The 26016-nt window shown below is 40.4% G+C and overlaps 1 protein-coding gene across 1 annotated transcript in view; it reads right to left on the bottom strand.

The window, feature by feature from the left end:
* Nucleotides 1–2336: 2336 nt before the first annotated feature.
* pth2r (parathyroid hormone 2 receptor) overlaps nt 2337–26016 on the bottom strand; it is an 87636-nt gene continuing 63956 nt past the window's right edge. Inside the window, exons 10-13 of the mRNA XM_004082021.4 lie at nt 20815–20909; nt 15704–15842; nt 4302–4343; nt 2337–3717 (exon numbers count right to left, since the gene is read on the bottom strand). Of these exons, the coding sequence (XP_004082069.2) occupies nt 3316–3717; nt 4302–4343; nt 15704–15842; nt 20815–20909 (678 nt within the window). The 3' untranslated portion in view covers nt 2337–3315. The remainder of the gene's footprint in view (nt 3718–4301; nt 4344–15703; nt 15843–20814; nt 20910–26016) is intronic.

Raw genomic sequence — 26016 nt, 5'->3', positions numbered from 1 at the left:
CCTTATGGGTTTTTTTGTAGCGGTCGGTATTTTTACATATTTGCGGTTTGAATTCTTTGTTCTGTTTGTTCCACGGCCTAGATAAAAAGTCAGATGTCACAGTGGAGGTTCCATACCAACTTGACACTCTAGTGGTTTCAAGAAGTTCTTGATGTATTTGGATGTGGATGAATATTTAGTTTTGCATGTCTGAGAGATACAACTTCTCCCCTCTGTCTTGATCTCTTTCAAACCTTGTCATCTTAGTGCAAAGAAGCCCTTTGAGGTCAAAAAGATAAGAAATATGCATGTTAAATGTATGTATTAATTTTTGAAACTCCAGTGCTTTTTACATTTATCGAATCAAAGCACAGCTCAGCAGGAAGCTGCCAAAAATATGAAACATTTATTAGCAGAGAAATTTACTGTGAGAAAAAAAAAATCATTGGAGGAATAATAAAAATAAAAAAAAAGGAGTTATAAACAGGTATCACTGACAAAGACAGCAGAAAGCGCTTTACACAAACACACAAAATTAGGGAGACTCCTTTCAAATTAAGGCTCTTTTCAGCTTCCGATGGGAGGAGAGGCACTGACAACAGGCAGGCAGCAGCTTCACAGTCAGTCACTAAACTGATAGTAGGAATAAAATTAAAGAACTAAAGCATTTTAAAGCTGCTTAGATTATGGTTTGTTACTTTGGGGCAGATGCATTTGAGAATTTGGCAAATGTCCTTTCTAATTAAACCTTAGCACAACATAACTCATCTTTAGAATGTAATTATTAGTAATTTTTAATAATTAGTATACCTTATTTTTCACTTTTTACTAAATATTCTTGTTTTTGTTGAAGATGGTTTTTATGTTTTATTTGTAATTCATAGGGCCCAAATTTCATCCTGGCAAAACATTAGTGATGGAGCATCTCTCATTTTCAGAATTTCCTCTTTAAAGGTTAAGCAGATAAAAAGTTTGCAGAATGAAACTGAATATATTTAATTGGCGAGTATGAGAACGGCCTCATTAGCTACATTAGAATTTCTCCAAGCCCTGAACAGCGATTTGCTCATCTGCAACAGCATCTCTGAAATGTCCTGAAATATGTGCTGCATTTTGGGTAATGTTCCTTTAATGCATTTTTTTAACTGTCTTTTGACAAGTCTGAGAATATTACAACGTTTAGCTGCACTATCGGCGTGACTAGTGGACACATAAAATGTGTAAATGTGAAAATAGATTGTGAGAAACAGTGATAAAGTTATTTTTTCTGAGCTTCTCTGATATCCAGGTTTTGATGAAATTTGCTGGGAAAGTCTTAGCAGTAAGCACAATACTGGCTCAGTTATAGAGAAAGATTTGAAGACATTTTATCTGATTATGAATGCCACACAATAAAAAAGTGGGTTAAGTGGGTTAAAAGGTGATATCTTTCCTAACAAAAAAAAAACCTTTTTGTCCTCTTTTGACCTTTTCCAAGTACTACTGCCTAACAGGAAGGTGATATACAACTAAATGTTGGTCACAATTGCCCTTGCGGGTGAATAGGGGCTGTCTGCTGGAGAAAAATGGGCAAACCTGTACCGGGCATGCATGTGAACTGCATGCCCTCTCTGACCTCACAGAGCCCTTATGAAATCCATGTTATGTCATAAATGATGTTGTTCATTCTCCATAGCGAAGATGGACACCAATGTTATCCATGGTATTAATGTGTGTTGTCACGTGGACAAGACACCTTAAATATATATTTTTTTTATATCAATGCATTTTATTGTTAAGAGACAAGTTTCTACTTTGAAACTGCAAACAGTTTTCTATTTCTCTTGGATATTTGCTGTGAAGTTGATGCGTCAACTGACTGGAGATAGAACTCCTGTGTAAAGCTTGTGTTGGGGAGGGACAGTCGTCAGACAGAGACGTGACAGAGCTGATATGAAACATTCTGATTGGTTGAAAGTGTGGCATAAGGTCACCATATAGTACATCATTGCCCGTTCATCCTGAGTGTATAAAACTTATATTAGTCCAACGAATACTTCACAGTACACTCACGACATGCACAACAATCATACGTTTCATATTTATGACTTCTCTGAAGGTAGCCAGACGAGCCTCAAGGAAACTGTAGGGCACACCTCCGCTCCCTTAACCCCCTTCAAATGAAAAAAAAACCTATAACGTCGTGTTTTATATTTAAATTTTGACCTAAGAATTTCATTCAATATTTTTTTTTTCTACCCAATAAAAGGAAAATAATTTAATTGGAATTACCAGTTAACCTAAACATCTTTTGCTTGAGAAATGTTTGGACAAACCAATTCTTTCTGCCAATTGATGAACAACACTGAGTCACTGAGCTGATTTAAGGCTCTTATTGTAAAGCAGGATCAGCTAAAGCAGTTCACAGAAGAAAAAAAATGCACTCTCACTAGGCAAAGCTCATTGAAGTTTTTTTTTACTTGTCCCTTGTTGTTTTTTTATCCTCTAAAAGCTGTGAAGACACACAACCAACTCCTGGAGATGAATTGAAAACAGTTATTTTCATTGCAAAAAAATAAAAGCAGCAAAACATCAGATAAATCCAAAATCAATACATTCTGTCACTTTTAAATCACAAATATAAACACTTTCAGGACAAAAATGCATTACTTTTTCTTCTTGTTTTTACATTTGGTCATGCTACTTTCTGCTGTTTGCTTCTTCACTCTTTGTCATTGTCAGGATCAGAAAACATAATCAAGCTGGAAGGGAACAGAGGGTTACAAAAGTAACAAAACACATTTTAAAAAACAGAGCTTGCATTGCATGCAACAGCATGTTTTTTGTTTTTTGTTTTCCCATTTCTTTTGTAGTGAGCAGCTGGGAAACTGTCTCTGGATTACTAGGAAATCCTGAAAATGATCTCCATGACAGAAAAGGGCACTTATGTCAACAAAAACCCACTTTTCAACACTCTTTAGGTAGATTTAAGATTATCATCATCCTTTGACTTAATAAGCCTTTACAAAACGTTGAGTTTGTGCTCTCTTGGGTTAGATTCACTTTCAGGTCCGCAGTTCACAGATTGCATCACAACGCTTCGTTCCTGTAGTTTCAGTTTGTTAAAAAAAGGTTTTCGTAACTCCTCTTGGCCGTTTGCAGTGTCAGACAAACAAAAGTGATGGGAAGATTTACTTTCATCATCACAACATCCTCTCTGTCTATTTAGAAACTTTCTTTTAGAGAGTTAATAGACTTTTCTTGTTGATGTAGTCACATTTTTGGTTTTTGTTTGCTTCCATCTTCACAGTTTCATAGTATATTTTTTCTTTTTACACCCTTGACTGGTGTTGACTGCTACAGCGTTTCTTCCTCTTCCTCAGCTGTTGCGCTTGTGTTATGGGCCGGCACATTTTCCTTTAGGGAGATGTCGTCCACTTGCTTGGCGCCACTGTCCTCAGCGCCACTGTCCTCAGCTTCTTCAGGGATGGATGGGTCTGAGTTGGTTATTACATAACCTGGGAGATTGGAATATATATTGGCCACTATGGGAGCTGTGCTGCGAGAAGTGCGGCTCGAGGCGACCGTTGTGGAGCGTGTTGAAGGTCCCCCACCGGCCAGGTGGGACTGGCTGCTGGTGCTATTGTTATTAAGACCCACCACCACAGAGCCGTAACGGTAGCGGCCGCAAACCATTGGACCCTCCCATTCAAAGGCCAGGTTCCAGCGTGTCCATGTTTTCTTTATTTCTGTCTGGACCTATAGGGATATGAAAATATTTCAATAAACTTTCATTTTTTACTTAAAATACATCAAATTGATTAGGTGTGGGGCTATGATTTAGTCATAAGTAAACAGGTTTTATTTTATCATGCATTAATCCTTATTTTATTCTAGATGGTAGAAAGCAACTTAAGTCTCGATTGCTTGGTTTATTACCAGCATCTCCTCTGTACATGTCAGTTTTAATCTAGGTCTCCATTAAGACACACAATAAATCATTTTCAAATCAAATTTCCTCATAAATTATTTCTAATTTTCTTTTTTACCACCGTTTGTTTAATTTGTCATTATTTTTTAAACAACAGCCATATATACACAGATACTACTGTTGAATGTGTTGTGATATCTGGCCCCTTTTTAGTTACGGTAGTTGAAAGAACGTCATCACTGAAGGAAAAGCTTTGGCATTAAAAGAAAATGCAATGCAGAAATTGTAAGCTGCCTGTTTAATATTTTTGAAAAAAAATTCATTTTAAAGGGGTAAAAATGTCATTAGTATGTGGAAATTTTATAGAAAGAAGGTGAAATCAGGAGTTTGGGGGAATTTTATAGAAACTCACCTCTCCATTGCAGTAGCAATAGATAATAGACACAAAGAAACCCTGAAAGAAAAGATGAAATCATCTCAGTCCAACTACGAAATCGGTTAGACAATGTGATCACAAATGTCTCAAAGTGTTTTCAATACAAATGAAAAATTCAACAACAAATGGTGATTACTGAACAAAGAAAACAGAATCCCAGGGTTCCTTTGATTCTAAGTTTCTCAGCTTTGTCCCTGCTTTGCATAATTACAAGAAAAACTTCAGCAAAATGTATTTTTAAGCCGATTACATGAAAACGAAGACTCTGTCAGTTCAAGTATTTACCCTCAGTTAAAGAAAGTCCACAATGCTCACTGAAATGACTTTAAAAGTAACAATAAATTAGAATTTATTGAAAATCAAATAATCCAAATCAGCCATTACTTTTGAGTTGTTGATTAACAGAATTATTTAAAAAAAATCTAATGAAATAGGCCTGGACAAAAATGATGGTACCCATAACTTAATATTTTCTTGCACAACCTTTTGAGGCAATCACAACAATGAAACGGTTTCTGTATTTGTCAATGAGCCTTTGGCTGCACCTGTCCACAGGTATTTTGGCCCACTCCTCATGAGCAAACTGCTCCAGTTGTCTCAGGTTTGACGGTGTCTTCTCCAAATGGCATGTTTCTGCTCCTTCCACTGATGTTCAATGGGATTCAGATCTGGGCTCATAGAAAGCCACTTCAGAATAGTCCAACGCTTTTCTCTTAGCCATTCTTGGGGGTTTCTGGCTGTGTGTTTTGGATCGTTGTCCTGTTGGAAGACCCATGACCTGCAACTGAGAGCAAGCTTTCTGACACTAGGCAGCACATTTCTACCCAGAATGCCTTGATGATCTGGAGATTTCATTTGACCTTGCACAACTTTAAGACACCCTGTGGCAGATGCAGCAAAGCGGTCCCAAAACAGAACTGAGCCTCCTCCATGTTTCACAGTAGGGACAGTGTTCTTTTGCTTCATTTTTGAGTCTACCAACATGGAGCTGATGTGCCTTACCACAAAGCTCCAGTTTTGTCTCATCTGTCCAAAGGACATTTTCCCAGAAGCTTTGTGGCTTGTCAACATGCATGTTTGCAAATTCCAGCCTGGCTTTTTTAGGATTTCCTTTCAACAGTGGTGTCCTCCTTGGTCGTCTCCCATGAAGTCCACTCTGGCTCAAACAAGGACAAATGGTGCGATCTGACACTGATGTACCTTGATCTAGGAGTTCTCCTTTAAAGTCTTTGGAGGTTGTTCTGGGCTCTTCCAACAGTTCCAACTATCCGTCTACTCAATTTGTCATCAATGTTCCTCTTCCTCTTCGTCCAGGGAGGTTGGCTACTGTCCCGTGGATCTTAAACTTCTGAATAATATGTGCCACTGTTGTCACAGGAACTTCAAGCTGCTTAGAGATGGTTTTACAGTCTTTACCTTTACAATGTTTGTCTATAGTTTTGTTTCTAATGTCCTGGAACAATTCTCTCCTTTGCTTTCTGTTGTCCATGGTCAGTGTGGTACACACCTTTTCACCAAACAGCAACCTGACTATTTTATCTCCCTTTAAATAGGCAGACTGACTGATTATGGGTTTGAAAACAGCTGTGATGTCAATTAAAGGACATACCTGAGTTCATCATGACCCCCTGGGCAATTAGTTCTCAGTCTTTTATGGAGGTACCATCATTTTTGTCCAGCCCTATTTCATTAGTTTTTTTTTTTTTTCTTTAACAATACTGTAAATCAACAAACTCAAAAGTAATGGCTGATTTTGATTATTTAATTTCAATAAATTTTAATTTATTGTTACTTTTGAACATTTCAAGTCATTTCAGTGAGCATTGTGGACTTTCATTCTTTAACTGAGGGGTACCAACAATTTTGTCCACCTCACTTCAGTGCAGTTTGTGTGGTTACATCCTGAACAGGGATCTTTTTTGGGGGGGGGTAAATATCACAAAAGATTAAAGGTTTGAAATCCTCTGAAGTCATGAACAAAAATTACATGTGGGAAAGTCTGTATACTAATATCCCTGCACAGGCATCCCAGCACAAGGTTGCACAGGATTGTAAAGGCAGCTCTTTCTAGGGTCCTAAACTTTAAAAATAAATCCCTTTTCAGCATTACTGTTCATGATGTGTGATATTTTGACAGAAAATTACCTACTGCTTCTACTTTCACATCTCCATTTTTTTTTTTTCTATGTGACTTTATGCGCTCAAAGTTATGTTTACTAAGCTCTTTTAATTGGATGAATTTGTTGCTTTAATCTGATAAATAACGCCTGTTTGATTTGGCTGCAGGATTTAGCAAAAACATCCCCTTGAAAAGTGACTTCTGAATCCCAATTAAAGTTCTGTTGACACTGCGTTTGTCCATTCAGGCACTTGACATCTTGAGCTTAAGAAATGTGCTCTTGCCGGCTGCTTTAATAAAATGAAACTACATTAAAATAGTATTAAAATGAGAAGTTGTTACTCAACATTTTTCATTTATACGGTTGTATCTACGCTCCTTTAATGCCTTAAATTCAAAGCAAAATCGGAAATGGAACTTGTGGATTTGTGCTTGTTTCAGCTTTAGGAAAGTATTAGTGTTTTGTAGACCAGTGTTTTTCAACCTTTTCGAGCCAAGGCGCGCCTTAACCTTGACAAAAATCCTGCGGCACACCAGCATCCGAAAATTTAAATAAAGGAGAAACTCATAGTCTGTATTGATGACCAGTCCCTCCACAATCTCACATGCATTTTTGTGATTTTTATGGCAGAAAAAGCTGGAAGTTGCAGCTGTTTTTTCTAAAAGATGCAATAAAAGTTAAGTTAGTTTTCAGTTATAATTTTTAACTAAATTATTTGAAATTTTATAGTTGTTTTTTAACATGCAATTTTATGTAACCTCACAAAAAAAACACAAATATATTCTTCCTAAATTGTGATTTATTTTTTAATTGTTGGTGCAAAGGACACTGTAATTTTTTAACAATATGATCACAATATGTTTGGTAAATTTTACACAAAAGGACTAACATTATATTTATATCTTCTGTAGCTTCACAAAAAGTGAACATGTTGAAGGTTTATTTAGTTTTTCTTTTGTCTTCATCAAATGTGAAGTCTTTGACAACTTTAAAAAAACTGTTTCAATTTAGTTTAATTGCGCCTGTTGGCAACTTCACCTTCATCCTGTTTCTTAAATGTTGATATTACTTCTTCTTAAGTTTAACATGTAAAATAATCCAGGCGTTATTAGAAAAGTGTTTTAGTTAGAAAGATGACTTTGACCGAACTCTGGGATGTTTGGCTGTTAATAAACAAAAACCTTGAAGGAGAACTAAACTGTTGACCTCTGATGTCATCAAGAAGATTTAAAAACTGTTTGATGTGTGTTTGTTGAGTTTTCAAGACGTTTAACACGAAAGACTCATTGTAACGCAGAGATGCTGTCACTTTAACCCAATGCATCATAGGAGATGTAGTGCAAACAGCCACCCAACGCAGACAACAATGAAGCTCAGGGACGCGTGACTTTTGTTTACTTGTTCCACGGTCTGACACCGGATTCTGTGGAAAGTTACACCGCTATAGACGAGCTTTAGCTGGTATTTTTGTTAGAACTGAGCGACTTTTTGAGCAGAATCGGAACAAGGAAGTGAAGACTTTAACCACTTCTGATTGGTCAGACTGATGACATGTGATTAAGCCTCCAAGAATGATTGGTGGAGACAGTTAAAGGGGCGGGGCTTTTCAGAAAACAGCTGAAGCTGCGGCTAAATCGCGGTACCGTCATTCTTATCAAAATGTCTTTAATAGAATCAAATAAACACACAGAAAAAAGTATTTTATGATCTTTCATGTTCCTAAATACTCAGTGTTTCATGTTTGGATGAACAAAGAGCTGATATCCTGGAGATGGTAAATGTTTTTAGATCGGGTAATTTCCTACGGCACACCTGACCATCTCCCATGGCACACTATTGTGCCGCGGCACACAGGTTGAAAAACACTGGCGTAGACCAAAGTGAGTTGTCAATGTGAACACAGTCCTATATATTATGAAAACTTTTTGAGCCTTTAGGTGTATTATAATAGTCATCTCCCAAAGCAGTATTTTGATCTGTTCTGAGTATTTCTCCAAAAATACCCTCAGAGCACCAGCTTCCCCCCACAGACCCTACAAAAACGTGTGGGCTCCGCACATTGTGACATAACAAAGTAAAACAACAGAGTAGTTCCTCGCCCAACAGAAAGGTTAAGGAAAACCTTTTATTTTTCCTTTCTTCATTATGGATCACTTAGTTTTCCTCCTAACTCTAAAGATGAATAAGGCTTTTGGAAAACTGATCACGACTTTGTACGGTAATTGGTTCAAAAGTTAAAGGTCAAAAATGTGGTATTACCACGAGCACAGCCACCTAATCGTATTTAAGTTATTGGATCAGTTTGCAGACAACTGTGAAAGTGGATCATTTAATTGTGATAGATTGCTCTATTTTCAGTGTATTATGCTGCCAAGGTACAACCTGTCCTTAATGACTTACTCTGAATAGAAAAGCCCACTAATGGTTTCAATCATAGGACTATCATTTCTTTTTATGTCTAGTTTGGACTGATGTGGTTTGGAAATTTTAGCTTAATTATTAACCATTTCCTTAATTTCATCCCCAATTTCAAGAGTCTGTCAACTCTGACTTCAACTGGTGGACGTTCCCACAGCAGGGGAATGAAAATGAGGATTTTTACAAACATAATCATGACAAATGATTGCCAAAAACAAGAATAATTGCTGATCATGAATAACCTTCATCTGTGGTGTAATTTAGTCATGGATGATGCATGTCCGATGCAGACGGACTGCACTTTTACAGTAATTCCACCCAGTTTGTTTGTAATTACCTGCAGAACAAGCTGAAAGCGAGTGAGTCATGCATCCTGTTTGTGAAGCCATGACTCACCGCTTCTTCGTTGTTGTCACGTCTCAACAGAATTATTCTTCATGCTTTTCTTTAAGACAAGAGACCCAAAAAAAGAGGATGTTTCTGACACTTTTCTGCCAGAGTGTCTATCGAAAAATGTAGGATCTGTCGTTTATCTTCCACTAATGGACAGTTGCAGTGTTTGAAGATTATGGTGGATTCACGCTATCAAAAGACCCTCAGCTTTATCATCACTCTCCAACCCCACTGGAGGAGTTTTTTTTTTTTTTTTCACGTTTCACCGTTCACTAAAGCCTGCATGTACTTCCTCCTTGTTGCAGCCTTTTCTTAAACTTAATAACAATAACAATCAGTTGATAGTAGGCTGCTAGTAATTTTGAAGCTGGGGTAACTATGGTGCTCTGGGGTTCTGTCCTCTTTTCTCATCTACTTCTACCCTCCTTCTCTCCTCTATTCTTGATCATTATTCATCATTTAGTTCCCTCTGTTTGGTGTAGTGTGATTCATGTTCTCTCCCTCTTTCCCTCTCTCCTCCTGGGGAGTGGGAGTGCTTCCAGATTCCAGTTGGCTCATCCGAACTCCTGTACCTGACCGTGTACCTCGTCTCTGGCTCGCCTCTACTGCTGCTTCTACACCTGGCTGTGGATCCTGCCTCTGGTTCGACTCGCGCCCCCGGTCGTCCCCCCAACTCCATCTGAATGGTTCTCGTCTGCCGGACGTTAAATATGTAGTTGTAGAATTTGATAAGTTAATTCTTCTCTATGAGTTCTGGTTATCGCCTGTCCGTCCTGGGGGAGGTTCCCTCCTCCATGTGGGCACCCCTGAGGTTTTTTCCGGAATCCTGTTTTTTTTAGGAGTTTTTCTAAGGGCAGGGATGTCCAGTTTGGTTTAGTCAGTTTGTTAGTTCTATTTAGTATTTTCCTATTGAATTCCTTTTGATTCATTAAAGACAAATGGGATTTTCTATGAAGGGACGTAAAAGGCGGAACAGGAAGATGGTAGGGACTGCAGAGAAATGGGTTGTATTCTTTTATTTTTGACAATTTTTTATAACTACATCTTATACAGAGAAATTGATGGATGGATAGAGGGGATTTTTTTTTTTGCATATAATTGCCAATTTCCTTCATGTTTTGAGTGCTATTCCTAATTTTATTAATCTGTAAAACATTCTAAAAGTATTTATTCAAAGGGATTATTAGTTTGTAAATCCTTGCATATATAAACTGTGATACGTTCACCCTCCTGCTGCTCAGCCGTACTCCCTCTGGAGGTCGCTCTTCTTCTCTGTCTGTTGCTTCTCCCCACAGCTGGTTCTCATTTTACTTTGATTTGGTTCCTTTTTAAGGTCTCTGTCCCTGCATATGTTTGTCGCAGCGTTTTGTTTGGATGTTCTCTGTTTGGTTTAGCGCTTTGGCATTAAATAGCCTTAAGAGTTCATTAGTCTCCTGATTCTTCCTGCATCTGGGTTAACCCCCTTGGTTTCACGTAACATTACGCTGCGACCATGTCCAACCCAGCAGGAGATTCATCTCGACGAGACTTACCCGGATCCTCCGCCGGTGATGGTTCCGTCACCGGGACGGAGCGGGCAGACCTGGCTCAGGAGTTGCAAGGATTCATGTCAGGTATGCAGCAGCTCCACGAACGCCTCTCCCACCTGGAACGTGCGCCCTCGTCTTCTCCTCGGCAGACCAGACTGGGCCATCCTGAACCGTTTGATGGGACTGCTGCAGACTGCCGGGCGTTTCTTACTTCCTGTCGGTTGCAGTTTGACTTTAATCCTGACGATTTCCCCTCCGAGCAGTGCAAGGTGGCGTTTGCTCTGAGCTACCTAACCGGAAGAGCCAAACGATGGGGACTGGCAGAGTGGGAGCGCGGATCGGAGCTGTGTCGCTCCTTTCGGTCCTTCTCCGCTCGGCTTCTCACCGACCCACCACGCCTCATCGTGCTGCTGCGTCGGAGCTTCTTCGTCTTCAGCAGGGATCCCGCTGTGTCTCGGACTACGCGGTGGAGTTCCGGACCTTGGCTGCCAGCACCCGCTGGCCAGATGAAGCACTGCTCGACGTCTTCCTGCAGGGCCTGTCTGACGCTCTCAAGGACGAGCTGGCAGCGAGAGAACTTCCAGACAACCTCGAGGAGCTTATCGATCTGGCGGTTCGTATCGACCGTAGGATGAGGGAACGGGGTAACGAGCAACGCAGCCTTCCTGGTTACCGCCCACCGCGTCCCGCGGAGGTTCCCCCGCCTCTTTCAAACTCCTCCCCGGAGCCCATGCAGCTCGGAGCGGGCCGTCTCTCTCCAACTGAACGGCAGCGCCGCATGCGGGAGGGACTTTGCCTTTATTGTGGACGTTCGGGACACGTTGTGCGCAACTGTCCGGGAAACGCCAGGGCTCCCCAGCAGTGAGGAAACTGGTGAGCCGCATTCATTCTTTTTCCTCGCCTTCTCGTCCCTCCACCAAGGTTTTGGTGGCATATGCTGGAGCCCAGGTGGAATTTGACACTCTTATTGACTCGGGGTCTGATGGGGATCTGATCTCCCAGGAGGTGGTGGACAGACTGAAAATCCCCACTGAACCTCTGTCTCCAGCATTGGACATTCATGCCATTAATGGGACCCTCATACACAAGGTTTCTACTCGTACTGTTAAAATTTCTGTGTTGATCTCTGGAAACCACTCTGAGACCATGTCGTTTTATGTTGTTGAATCCCTTAAACCTCCTGTTATTTTAGGGTTTCCCTGGTTGAGCAGACACAAACCTCACATCGACTGGGCCTCGGGGCGGTTTCTGTCATGGAGTCCTTTTTGTCTGCTTAATTGTCTTGCTTCTGCCTCTGTTCGTAAGGTTGTGGAGGTCCAAAAGTCTCCGGAGCCTCCAGATCTCTGTAAAGTTCCGTCTGTCTATCATGATTTGGGCTCTGTGTTTTGTAAAGTACGTGCTAGTTCTCTTCCTCCCCATCGCCCTTACGACTGTGCCATCGACCTCCTGCCAGGGACTCAACCACCGAGGGGTCGCATTTACCCCCTGTCGCCACCTGAACGAGAGGCTATGGACTCGTATCTGCAGGAGAGCTTACAGGCGGGGCTCATTCGTCCGTCCTCCTCTCCGGCAGGAGCAGGTTTCTTTTTTGTGGGGAAAAAAGATGGGGGTCTGCGCCCTTGCATTGATTACAGGGCTTTGAACACTATTACTGTCCGTAACACTTACCCCTTGCCTCTGCTGCACTCCGCTTTTGACCTGCTAAGCGGGGCTCGTATCTTTACTAAGTTGGACCTCAGGAATGCTTATCACCTGGTTCGAGTGAGAGAGGGTGACGAGTTGAAGACTGCGTTTAACACGCCTAGCGGGCACGTTGAATACCTAGTAATGCCTTTTGGTCTAACTAATGCCCCAGCAGTGTTCCAGAGACTGATCAATGATGTACTGAAGGATATGCTTAACCAATTTGTGTTTGTCTATCTGGATGACATTTTGATTTTCTCTCCTGACCCAGAGTCCCACGTGCAGCACGTCAGAGCCGTACTCCAGCGCCTCCTGGAGAACCACCTTTACTGCAAGGCCGAGAAGTGCGAATTCCACTCTACGCAGACTCGGTTCTTGGGGTATGTGGTTTCTCCTGGGAGGATCCAGATGGATAACTCCAAGGTTAAGGCTGTGTTGGAGTGGCCGGTTCCCTCTGGTCGGAAGCAACTACAGCGCTTCCTGGGATTCGCCAATTTCTACAGGCGTTTCATCAGAGGTTTCAGTGGCGTTGCTGCACCCCTTCATAGGATCACTTCAGCTAAGGTGCGCTTTGTTTGGGATAAGGAGGCGGAGAGGGCATTTTGCGAGCTGAAGAGACGTTTCTCTACAGCTCCTATTCTGAATCAGCCTGATCCCTCCAAACAATTCATTGTGGAGGTGGACGCGTCTGAGTCTGGGGTAGGGGCTGTGTTGTCACAGAGAGCGTCTGATAATAAAATCCATCCCTGCGCGTATTTCTCCCGCAAGCTCACTCCTGCGGAGAGGAACTACGATATAGGGAACAGAGAGCTGCTGGCGGTGAAGGTGGCTTTGGAGGAGTGGCGCCACTGGTTGGAGGGGGCTGAGCGGGCATTTCTAGTTTGGACCGATCACAAAAATCTCGAGTACATTCGTTCAGCCAAGCGCCTCAATCCTCGCCAAGCGAGGTGGACTCTTTTTTTTGACCGGTTTAACTTCTCCCTGTCCTATCGGCCAGGGAGCAAGAACATCAAGCCCGACGCCCTTTCTCGCCAATTCCAACAGGAGGAGGTGGAGGAGAACCCCACAGAGGCCACACCCATCATCCCTGGCCACCTGGTGCTTGGAACCACCCGTTGGTTCCTGGAACGGAGGGTACAGGCTTCTGTTCCTGATCCGGCCTCCATTCCCTCAGGCTGTCCAGAGTGCCGGTTGTTTGTACCATCTGACCTACGCACCATGGTTTTAAAGTGGGGGCACTCCTCTCGGCTAGCTTGCCATCCCGGAGTAACGAGGACGGGGTTTCTTATAGCCCAGCGCTTTTGGTGGCCTACTATGTCCTCCGACATAAGGGCCTTTGTGTCTGCCTGTCCCGTTTGTGCCAGTGTGAAGACCCCCAGGACCCTTCCCGCCGGCCTACTTCACCCTCTACCTGTGCCGTCCAGACCTTGGTCCCACGTTGCTATGGACTTCATCACTGGACTGCCAAACTCAAGGGGTAAAACCGTCATTCTCACTATCATCGACCGTTTTTCCAAGTTAGCCCATGCTATTCCCCTGCAGAAACTTCCTTCGGCCAAGGAACTAGCAACATTGATTTCACAGCATCTGTTTCGTCTTCATGGACTTCCCCTCAACATCGTCTCGGATCGGGGCCCCCAATTCATCGCGGCTTTCTGGAAGGAGTTCTGCAACCTCCTCGGGATCAAGGTCAGTCTGAGTTCTGGATTCCATCCTCAGACCAACGGCCAGGTAGAGAGGTACAATCAAGATCTGGAGACTTCCCTGCGGGCAATGTGCAGTAAGAATCCTAAGACCTGGGTTGCACAACTTCCCTGGGTAGAGTACTCCCACAATTCTCTAGTTAACTCCACAGGATACTCACCATTCCAGGCCGCGTACGGATTCCAGCCCCCCTTGTTCCCGCACCAAGAACAATTGGCCTCCTCTTCGGGTCCGGCGGCTTTCGTGAGGAGGTGTCGCCGTACCTGGAGCAGGTTCCGCCAAGAACTCCTGCGGAACCAGGAGCGGCTCACTGTGGTGGCTAACCGTCGGAGGACCCCTGCCCCGGAGTACAAGGTGGGAGACAAGGTGTGGTTGTCTGCTACAGATGTTCCCTTGAAGGGTGGTTCCAGGAAGCTGCAGCCCTGGTACATCGGCCCATTCTCCATCACCCGAATCATCAACCCGGTGGCTGTACGACTGGAGCTGCCTTCCTCTCTGAGGATCCACCCAGTGTTCCACGTGTGCAAGTTGAAGCCTGCTAAGGTCTCTAGTCTCCAGCCTGCTCCAGCTCCTCCTCCTGCTCCTCGGATGGTGGACGGAGGACCTGTTTACACCATTCGGGAGCTTCTCGCCTCTAGGAGAGTGGGACGGGGCGTCCAATACTTGGTGGACTGGGAGGGTTACGGCCCTGCGGATCGGCAGTGGGTTCCAGAGCGCCACATCTGTGACCCCGGGCTGATCACCCGTTTCCATCGCCTCCACCCGGATCAGCCCCGTCGGGGTCCGTCTGGTAGCCGGACTTCGGGGAGGGGGTTATGATACGTTCACCCTCCTGCTGCTCAGCCGTACTCCCTCTGGAGGTCGCTCTTCTTCTCTGTCTGTTGCTTCTCCCCACAGCTGGTTCTCATTTTACTTTGATTTGGTTCCTTTTTAAGGTCTCTGTCCCTGCATATGTTTGTCGCAGCGTTTTGTTTGGATGTTCTCTGTTTGGTTTAGCGCTTTGGCATTAAATAGCCTTAAGAGTTCATTAGTCTCCTGATTCTTCCTGCATCTGGGTTAACCCCCTTGGTTTCACGTAACAAACTGTCTATGCGTGGCATCATTCTTTCAAATAAGTAATGAGAAAATATAAAATGATTACCAAAATAAAAAGTAAATGAGGTCATTTACTTTTGTTAAGAATTATAATTTCATTCATAGATTAATTAGATAAAACAAATTGAATTAAGTGTTTGCAAGTACCCTTCTCATTTCCATTTCCCTTTTCCCTGCAGCATTTAGAAATCTGATTTACATTTATGCTTTTATTTTCAGTCAATTTAGGTCATTTTAGGAGTTTGGGGAATTAAACAGTGTGGAAATCAGGCTAAATCTTTAAACCGTTTGCAATTCCCATACTAGTTATAGAGGCACAGTTGCAGAAAAACATTCACCTGCTGAAACAAATGGTTAAGCAGCCAGGAAATTATTTTTTTTTAACAATCTTTTGGAAACTCCACGAACATGGTTCAATATAGAACTGATCAAGTACCTGAAATGAGTTGAAGAACAGTTCAAAGTACATGCGCATCTCCCAGCTTGGACCCTGAAACGTGTGAGGCATCCCGACAAAGATGATGTAGTGGATTCCAAACACCAACACCAGCACAAGGGTGGATTTTGCCAGTTTTCTGTGAATAGAAATGCAATATTTCAGTTCAGAAAAGAAAAACATACAATCAGCAATTAGTTTATCAAATCAGACTGAGTCCAGTGTTGCGAGAAGGGCATTCTGGCATTGGTCTTATTTTTCCCATGCATATTTTAGTAATGTGGCAGATTGCAAATTTAAAATGTCTTTGAGCAACAATATGCAGCTTGCAGTATTTTGTTTGCAGCATCAACTAATTATTTATTTCACCTCTCACCCTGAATTTCAGTGTTTAAATATTCATGATTCAGTGGTCTTCAACACCAGCCCGGATGAAATAAAGGCCCGTCTCTGGAAGGGCATCGGGCGTAAAAATCTTTGATAAACCGCCTGTGTGAATCAGTGATTCACTGTGGCAACCCTTGAAGGAAATTTGCCAAAAAGGTGAACAAGAAAAGTGGTCTTGAACACAATTTTTTGTTGTTTTCCAAAGCACATATTTCCGCTGTGTGATGGATGAATTCGGACGTTTAAGATATTTTGCACTAAAAACTCCTTAAAGTTTTTGTATGGTAAAGGTTCTACTAGTTACTTTATAAAGTTCATGTTAAAAATTGCTGCTTTTATTTAGAATCCCAAATTATTATTTTTTTCTTTTTATATCAGTAAATAAAAAAATAAAAAACTTTATTTTATTGGATCACTCTTTCCTTTTTATAAAAACGTTGCTTGAAATCTACTTTCACTTAAGTAAAACATCCTTTTTGTGAAAGCCCTTTATTGACTCTTTTATTACTAATACAAAAAAGTTTCTTTCTAAAAAGATTATTGCCGAAAGGGAGAACAACTTTCATGATTAACAAGTCAGAGTGCAATAACGCTTCCTTTGAAAACCCAAGCTTGATTGCATAACTGCTTGTGAGAATATTTCTTAGAAGGTGAGAAACTGTTTTTTTTTTCAAACACAAAATAAATCCATAACAAGGAAATCATCGGAGAGCAAACTTTTATCTCCTCCAAACCAAAGTGTTGATTCTGTTTTAAAACAAAACATTGTTTTTTCCAACAGATTATTTACCTTTTAAGCTTCCTGAGGTTTTGACTAAGGTGTCCCCATTAACTGATAACAATAATCAAGAAGATTATTAATCATGTTTTGGGACGCTGCAATGGTTGGTCCTCTTGCTTCACAGTGAGAAGGTATGCATGTTCACCCAGTGAACCAGAGCGCTAGAATGAAACTATAAATCTGCTTGCAATTGAAAATGTATGTACATTTGACAAACGGAATTCTGTACAGAAGATTGATTGACAGTGGTCTACAGCCAATCAGATGGCAGAGCACAATGTGCCCTGAAAAGAAAAAAAACATGGAAATTGCACTGAACAAAATCTGCAAACAGAGAGACCATGAGAAGACAAACGAGATTTGGCAAGGGGCCACTGTACATCAATTGCTTGATTTGATGCTGCTTGATCTTTTCTATGTGTAGAGCTTTGAAACAAGCTCAGTTTAACTCTTTGATACCGGCGTCGTCACAGAAGACACAAAAACAACAGATGCTCTTACCGTAGAGTACTGTGAATCTTTGAACATTATTGTAATTACCATGATTCCAGCGGATTCTGAACTTGAGAAGAAGCAGCTTTGCAACACTTCACTTCTGTAAAGTGTTGCAAGTCAGAGCAAAGCTGCTTTTCTCCTTTTTATAATCTGTTGAATTTTGTGCTAAATGCATAAACGGTCAATAAATTACAGTAAATCAAAGCTCTGGGGTTAAAGGATTATTCTCATTCGTTCTCACATACTTAAGTAAATACAGTTAATTGCATTTAAACCAATCTCTGACAGAGTGAACTATATGTTGATTTAATCCCCACCAATTCAACTCTTTACACAAAGAGTCCAGCGGGGAGGCACTGGCTCCCATTATTAGAGTTTTTGTATTGAAACATCCAAGATCCTACAGTCTTCCAGTCTCATGGTCAAGTCACTCAACTAATTCTTACTGAATCCAGATTTTTTTGTCTGTTGAGGCTTATTTTCTAAACTTAAAAGTAAACAAGAAGGGGCCGAATATGAGGAACATCTTCTGTGCTTCTCTCCACACACACAAACGTTCATTTTCCTGTTTCCAGACTTTTAAAGCAGTGTGGGCTATTTTAGTTGAACTGTTTTCTGCCTCTGTACGTCACCCCTGTCTTACCTAACCTCACTCAGGGTTTGGGGTGCAGGGCTGGGGGTGGAGGGATAGGACACCTGCTGCATTTGGCGTAAATCTATGGCTCACAGTTCAGTTCATCAAATTACTATCATCATCTGTGACGAATCTGCGGCTCGTCTAAACAAAGCATCCTCTCCTGCTGCATTGCCAAATTGGACTCCCCTTTCAGGAGACATTGAAATGATAATGTTTTTATCTGACAAACTGAAGCCAGCAGCAGCAGGGGAGTAAACCACAGATAATTGCAGATGTGGAGCTGCATCTGTTTGTGTCTTTTAATGCTGACCTCCACCTTGAGTGGATCCCTTGTCCTCATGGGAACCTAAGAGTAATTAGCCCTAATGTCATCTCTGGGGTCCTGGTGAAGTTAGGATTCGAGACCGGAAAGAAATTATTTTCCATTTCCAGACAACTGCGGAAGCGTGGAACACTGTGAACAAATTTGTTCGGGCGGCCGTGGTGCAGCGATAGGGCGGTCGACCCATGATCGTCAGATTACAGGTTCGATTCCCGCCTTGCACACCCATGTGTCGAAGTGTCCTTGGCCAAGACACTGAACCCCATCTTGCCCCTTGGGCAAGACACCAGTGTGTGAATGTGTGTGTGACTCGGTGAATGTGACTGTAAAACACTTTGAGCCTTGTAGGTAAAAAAGCGCTATGTAAGTAGACGCCATTTACCAACAAATTTGTTGAAGTCTCAAAACTATTTTTGATTATAGGAGAGTGATTTATAAATACCTGAAAAGGAAAATGCGCAATAATTTCCAGTTTAAAGTTCAATAATAACTGTTTTCTTAGCATCTAAGCTGCTATTAGAATACACACTAGCCACTTCTCTTTAACCCTTGTCCTATCTTAGGTGACCCCACCCTTACATTGACGTGTTCTCCCTACCATGACAAAGGTGGATAAAGTTGGAAAGATTTCATGTAATCCATGGACACCAGTGAAGATCACAAATCATTGAAGAAAAAAGGTTCAGCGCACTGTCTAGTGGGTCTAGATGACCCAACTCCCAATGTTAATGTGCCTAGGATAGCACAAGGGTTATGAGGTCCGCCTTGCTTGTACCGGGTTGGACCCCACTTTCTCTTCAGAACTGCCTTGGCATGGATTCAACAAAGTACTGGAAACCTTCCTTAGAGAGCTTGTTCCATATTAACATGATAGCATCAAACAGTTGCTGAAGATTTGTCACCACTTTTTAAAAAGTACTGAGTAGTGACTTACTTTTTAAATTGGGGATGAGTAAAGTAAGTTAAGTTCTATTTCATTCAGTAACTAAAGTGAAGTAATCAATTACTCTTTAAAAATGATTTCCCCAACACTGATTCTTGTTTACTTGTTTGTTTGTACACACATTTTATTTACATCTAATTATCTTGTAAGAAATCGGAGCAATCGGTAAAACTTCACCTGCACTGTTCAGTACTCTGGTATTTATCTCGGAGTCACACTGGTTAAAGTTTGTTCTGGATCGATTTAAGTCATTGAATCGTTCTATGAACCACATTTCCACCCACAGAACTACTGCTCACTGGATATTTTTTCTTTTTGAAACCATTCTCTGTAAACCCTAGAGATGGTTGTGGGTGAAAATCCCAGTAGATAGGCAGTTTCTAAAATCCTCAGACCAGCCTGCCTGGCACCAACAACCATGCCACCTTCAAAGTCCTTTTAATCACCTTTATTCCTCATCCTGGTGCTCGCTTTGCATAGCTGCAGACCGTCTGGACCAAGTCCACAGGCCTAAATGAATTACCATGTGATTGATTAGAAATGTTAGGTGTTCCTAATAAAGTGGCCAATGAGTGTATGTGTCGAAGATTTAAGAGCAATAAATGGCAAAAGGTTTTATACAAATCTCTCTGATTCAAAACATTGTATGGAGGACCATAAGAGACAAATTTAAATAAATATGTATGCCATTAAATTATTAAATAAATGTTTCATTATTTAAAATTGTCATTAAATAAATGAAATTAGAAATCAAAAAAGAACATTGGACATCAATAAATTAATGTTTAAATGCATGTGGTATTAAAATATGCAAGTAGTCATTAAAAAGCACATTTGTATATTTCAAGGCATATTTAAATATTTCATGGTCCAGTGTGGGCAGGAAGGGAATAATTAAAATAAATATATTTATTTTGGAATTATTAAATACATGCGTATGTAATTATCTAAAACTGTCATTAAATAAATAATAACAACTCAGTCAGTAAGTGAGCAGCAGTTAGAATTTTTTTTTCTTTGAGTTTTTTTATATATCAATGTCCCTTTAGTCCACATTAATATGCTATATATTATATACTAATATAAATGTGCTTTTTAATGGCTATTTTAATGTTTTATTGTCACAAATATTTAAACATTTCTTTATTGATTTCCAATTGAATTTATTTAATGACAATTCTAAATAATAATGACACATTTATTTAATAATTTAATGGTGTACGTATTTATTTCAATTTGTCTCTTGGGATCCTCCATAACATTGAGCTCAAACATTTTTGCTTGTATGCATTTAGAAATTAGATGTTGGGGGAAAAATACAACATGAAGTATGTTTCTGAAAGGAATAAATATCAGCAGCAGCTTTACTCAGATTAATTCAATGGATTTTTTTCTTTTCACACAATACTAATTATGAGAAAGTTGAGAAGACAGACTATCAGATATCTTTGGTTTTAAAAAATACTAAAAACAGAAGCTAGTAGCAAACTTGAAAATGTTTTTTCTTTAAATTTTTTTTAATCAGTGCAGTAGGGTTAATACAAACCTGTACTGTTTCCGGGTGTCGTACCTCCCAGCGTTTGTCTCTCGAATCTTAGTGGCCAGCACTCGCACGATGTTCACAAACAAAATGAAGTTTAACTGAAACAAAAGAAGGAAAAGATTGATGTTATTTTAGATAGACTTTGTCTTTTTATTAATCACTTTCACTTTTTCTGTCTTAAACTTCTGACATCCAAAGAAAAAGAAACTGTATCTCGTCAAAAAAAATTGTTCCTCCCTCCCCCTAACCCTCTAACATCCCTCTCTCTTCTTCACTCCTCATTTTTTCTGTCCGGTCCAACAAAAGACGGTTACAAATATAGTAAAAATGTAATAAAGTTTAGTCTAATATACAGAAGGGGTTTATTAAAATACACACCTTGTGTGTCAGAAGATTCATAACCCCATGTTGTAAAAGTAAAATTTGTCCAACACAAGATCAGTTTGCTCAGCTGTTGGACCGGACAAGTAAAAATAAATGATAATAATTAACCCACAAATAAGTACAATTCCCAGAGCCCCACTCCTTTACATTAGGTATCTTTAAAAGCCCCAAATGTCACCTGTAGATACAAAAAGAAGGTAACTCAGTAGTATGCAGTGCTTTGGAGATATTTAGGTTAGACTGACTATACAGATAAAAACTGAGAACCTTTTGTCACCATTGATTTGAAACCTTAACGTTTTTTCTTTTCTTTTATGTACACCTCGTAACTAAAGAATCAGAAAACAAAACAGACAGAAAGACAGACAGAGAGACAGACAGACGACTTTATTAATCCCACAATGGGGAAATTTCATTTATCTGTGACAGCAAAAACGACATTCAGAAATAATCTATATATTTGAACATCAAAAAAGGACATCAAAAATTACATTCATAATAAATTATTAAAAACTATTGTGAAAATTATCATTAAAAATTATCATCAAAAATGAGATTCGTATAAAATAAAGAAATAAATATTAAATAATAAATAAACAAATACAGCTGCAAAAGTGTATAAACCTGGTCAACTGCAAAACATGTGATCAACTGTAAAAAAACATGTAAAAACTTTGTTTTTTTTAATTTATTTTTTTCTATAGGAGCTACATAGATTAAAAAAAAAGCATTATTGTGCTATTTCAACTATTGGTCACTTTTAAAAGCATCTGTGGTACTAAAAATGCAAGTTTCAGCTGACAATTAAAAAGTACAGAGATTTTTTAGCATTTGTCTGCAGAGTCTATAAAAATGTCCTTATTTATTATAAAAAGCATAGAAAATGTGAAGTTCAATGACAACTTAGAATCTGCTCTTGATTAACTTACTTTTAATAGCCAGCTGACAACTTGTTACATTTTTCTAACAAAGCAATTCCATAGAGAAATCTTAGTGATAATCGCATCAAAATGTTGGTCTTAATTCTCATGATTTGTCATAGAAAACGATTTCTGCAAAAGCAGAAGCAGAAAATCCAAACAGCTTTCCTATGCTTAAAGTGCCATTACGTTATCACATAATCACATTATCTGCCGTGCTTAAGAACAAATGAACAGCTGGCTTCAGGACCCCTTTGAAGGATCTTAAACAAAAGGTGTTCAGGAACATTACCAGCCTAAAGCCTTTGGATGAATCAACAGTATTACAGCTCTTCACTCAGGATTCAAGGATTTTTGGATGCAACACTGTCAGTACAGTCCCAGAGTGAAAGTGTCAGAAAACAGTAAATCGATGCATCGCAAAACACTAAAAAGACTGTTTTTCCACCTGGGAGTTAGGATTCTCAGATGCTAGCGTGAGCTGAAATGTTATTTAGCAATCTGAGATAAGTGAGTTTTAAAAAGCGGATAGGAACAAACCACTGTTGCATCTGCAGATATGCATCAGCAGTTGGCTGCCTCTATCCACTGAGGAGTTCAATGAGCAGAAGACGACGATGGAAAGAGACAGAGATTTACCTCTCAATTTAGGCAAGGAGATTAAAATAAATAACGGGAACTGGTAACATCCAGAAGGGACTTTAAATGCTTTAAAGAAAACCAGTTATTTCATTTGAGGTAGACAATCAACCCCCTGAACCTAACTGAATGAAAGGAGGATTAAAAAAAGGGAAGTTCAGGATCATTGTCACATTTAGCTAATTATACTGCCAGATATGTCAGAGAAAAGAAACGTTTTATTACAAGCTGTCAAAGGAGGGAAGAAAGATGAAAAATTTCAAAATAAACACACTAGGGTACAGAAAAAAAATCAGGTACAAGTAGGAAGTAAAGACAGTTCATGGTGTAGTAAGAGTGAAGTGGTAACCACTGTGAGTGTCACACTTCACAAGGGCAGAATCTGAACTGAATCCAAGAACTCATCCAGCAGGTAATCGAATATGTTAGTTATGATTATGTGGTTTGCTAGGACATAGTTTCTGCAGAGCGGTAGCAGTTCATCAGAAATTTCCCTCTAAGTTGTGGGCGGGAATGTTGGCATTTCCCATGATCCATTTATTTACACTCTCTCCAGCTAGCTTGCAGCCCCTCACAAACCCTAACCTATCATTAGAGAAGCAACAAAAATGGCGAGCAATATCGGATCTATCCAGTTGTACCATTTTGAGCCACATTGCATTGGAATGAAGCAGATTGTAGCACCTTTGTCACATTTACAAGCTTTTTCCAATGGCATTTATGGTCTGCTCCTGATTCCCAACTATTTTAATGAATAAATACCTAAAAATGCAATTTAAAGCTCAATTTTCTCTCTATATAAATGTCCACCATCATAAGAAGAATGCTAAAAGAACATGCTAAAAATATCAAAACCACTATTTTCATTGAAGGTTATCTATAAGCTTTCATTCTGAAAGCTCTACAGGCTTTTTGCTCTATACGGGCTGATATTTCCTGTGGATCACCTGCATTCCCCTTACGGGTTTGCCCATTTTTCAGCCGCAGACATCCCATATCCACCCGTAAGGACAGTCCTGACTTTAAGAAGTGGAGGCCTCACTAGACTTGTTTATGCGAGAGTTGTTTAGGCTTGTTTAGGCTTTAATGAGCTAATCAATAAGACAAGAAGCCTGGACTGTAGATTAGGCCTTTTCAGGTGGCAGAAATGTTATAAGAATGGGTTTATTTGGGCGCAGCTTCACATCCATTTAATATAACACATGCAGCAGTGCCTGTAGACTGCGACTTTAAAATAATTTTAGCTTAAAGTCCCACTCCGATCATCTTTGGATCCATTTCAAAATAATTCCCAGTGGTCTTTCAATTAGGATTATGCCCTGCTTCCCCACATCGGTGAATACGCTCTCCCACTAGCTTACAGCCCCTCAGACCCCCAATCTAACATCGGTGGTGTAACAAAAATGTTGAGCTATCCAGCCGTGCAGTTTCGAGCCGGCTCAGACGAGAAAATCAAAGACGTACATACAAGTGGATGCATCAGAATGGAGCAGAGCAGGGAGCTTGTGGTCTCTTCGCTGCCAGCACCGCCCCAAGGCTAACACACACACCCACTTGTTGTAATCTTATCAAAACATGGAAAGAGTTTTCAGCGCCCACTTGTTCTCTTGGACACCGACTCTAGGTTGACATCATAAAATGGGCGGCACCCACAAGGAGCAAAAGGCGGAGCCTCAGAGAAAGAAGCATCTTAATTCCTGGTAGGAAAATGACCTGCATAAAATGAATTCCTTAGTGTCCCAAAGGTAATATCTTATCATATACATGTATATAGTTTACTCTGAAAGGCTTAAGAATAGCTTGATATAGGCCATTTAAAATATGCATTCAATAAAGGTTACATAATGTAAAAGAGTCACTAAAGTTGTGTTCTTTCTTTCACTCCATAATATATTCTTTACACTTAAAACAACACCTGACTCTGTTTTATTCAAAAACTACTTATGAATATTATTTTCTGAATGAACAAATTGACTGTGACTTACACAACCAGTCCGCACACAGCAGGAAGGGGGCTGTCACCCCTGGAGAGAGCCACGCTGTCCCCAGTGACAGCTGTCTGGCTGCTTGTGTCATGCTCTGCATTTAATTGCACCTTCAGTGCTTTGGTGACACCTTTCCCTGTTGCTTTAAGATCGGTGTGGCAGTCTGGGTGGATGATGCAAAGTCTTTTAGAGTGTGCTGCCAGACTCGGTGAGTGCTCTGTAGGACCTGTTTGTCATTTTACTCAACCACCTATGGCGTGTCTTCATTTTATCCCACAAACGAATTCATGCTGCAATAAACCAAACTGTTTTTGTCTTCAAATGTCCAATGTAAGGAAAGGTCACCATGAGTAGGTTTAACAGTCTGCCCTCCGTATTAGACAAACACTGACTTTTCACCGTGGTCTTAATGTCATGTCTGTTTTATTCTGCAGGATCTGAGCTCTTGGCAGCTCCATTTTGTTTCTGTTTTCCGAAAAGTTTTTTTTTTAGTTCCCCACTGAAAGCACTCCCAAAAACGTTGCTGAAACTCTATCTATCTTTTGATAAGATTACAACAGTTTAAACTAGAATGTGCTCTAATTGGATTTCAGATGGAATGGTTTAAGCTTTGGGTTATTGATTCCTGGCTGTCTTGTTTTCCTCCTCCTCTTAGAGGATTAGATGCAATAAATTTACAGTGATTAAAGTAGTCTACTAAAATCATTAACAGCTTTCCCTTCAAAATAAAATAAGCATTTATAACCATATTCTGGTTTCACAGATTTTACAAACAGTTTAGGCTAATTTAGTTACTGTTACTTAGCACCATCGGCTTAAATCCTCACTAAGAGGAAAATGGTGTTTTTGGTGTATTTATGATGGAGGACATTTTTTTGTTTTGTTTGTACGTTGTGTCTGTCATCTGAGTCTGAAATAAAGTGATTCATATAAATAAAATTACGTTTAAAATAGCAATTTTAAGTATTTCCTTTCTCATTTTGTTGTGAATCAGGAGCACACCAAAACATGCTGGGTGGACCACAAGCTCCCCGCTCCTCTCCATTCCAATGTGTCCACTGGCAGACAAATAGACCCATGGACGTCTTTGTTTTCCTCGTCTGAGCTGGAATCTGGTACGGCCTCACACTGCTCACCATTTTTGTTGCACTGGTAATGTTAGGTTGGGGGTGTGAGGGGCTGTAAGCTAGTGGGACAGTGTGTAAACAGACAACTCTCAGTCACGGGAAAGGGTCCCGCCCACATTTTAGAGCTGAATTTTAAATGAACTCCTGCAT

This window comes from Oryzias latipes, chromosome 21 (assembly GCF_002234675.1).
Source record: "Oryzias latipes chromosome 21, ASM223467v1".
NCBI classification, from domain to species: Eukaryota; Metazoa; Chordata; class Actinopteri; order Beloniformes; family Adrianichthyidae; genus Oryzias; species Oryzias latipes.
Note: the sequence above shows the minus strand (reverse complement) of the source record. Positions and strands in the feature narration are given on the sequence as shown.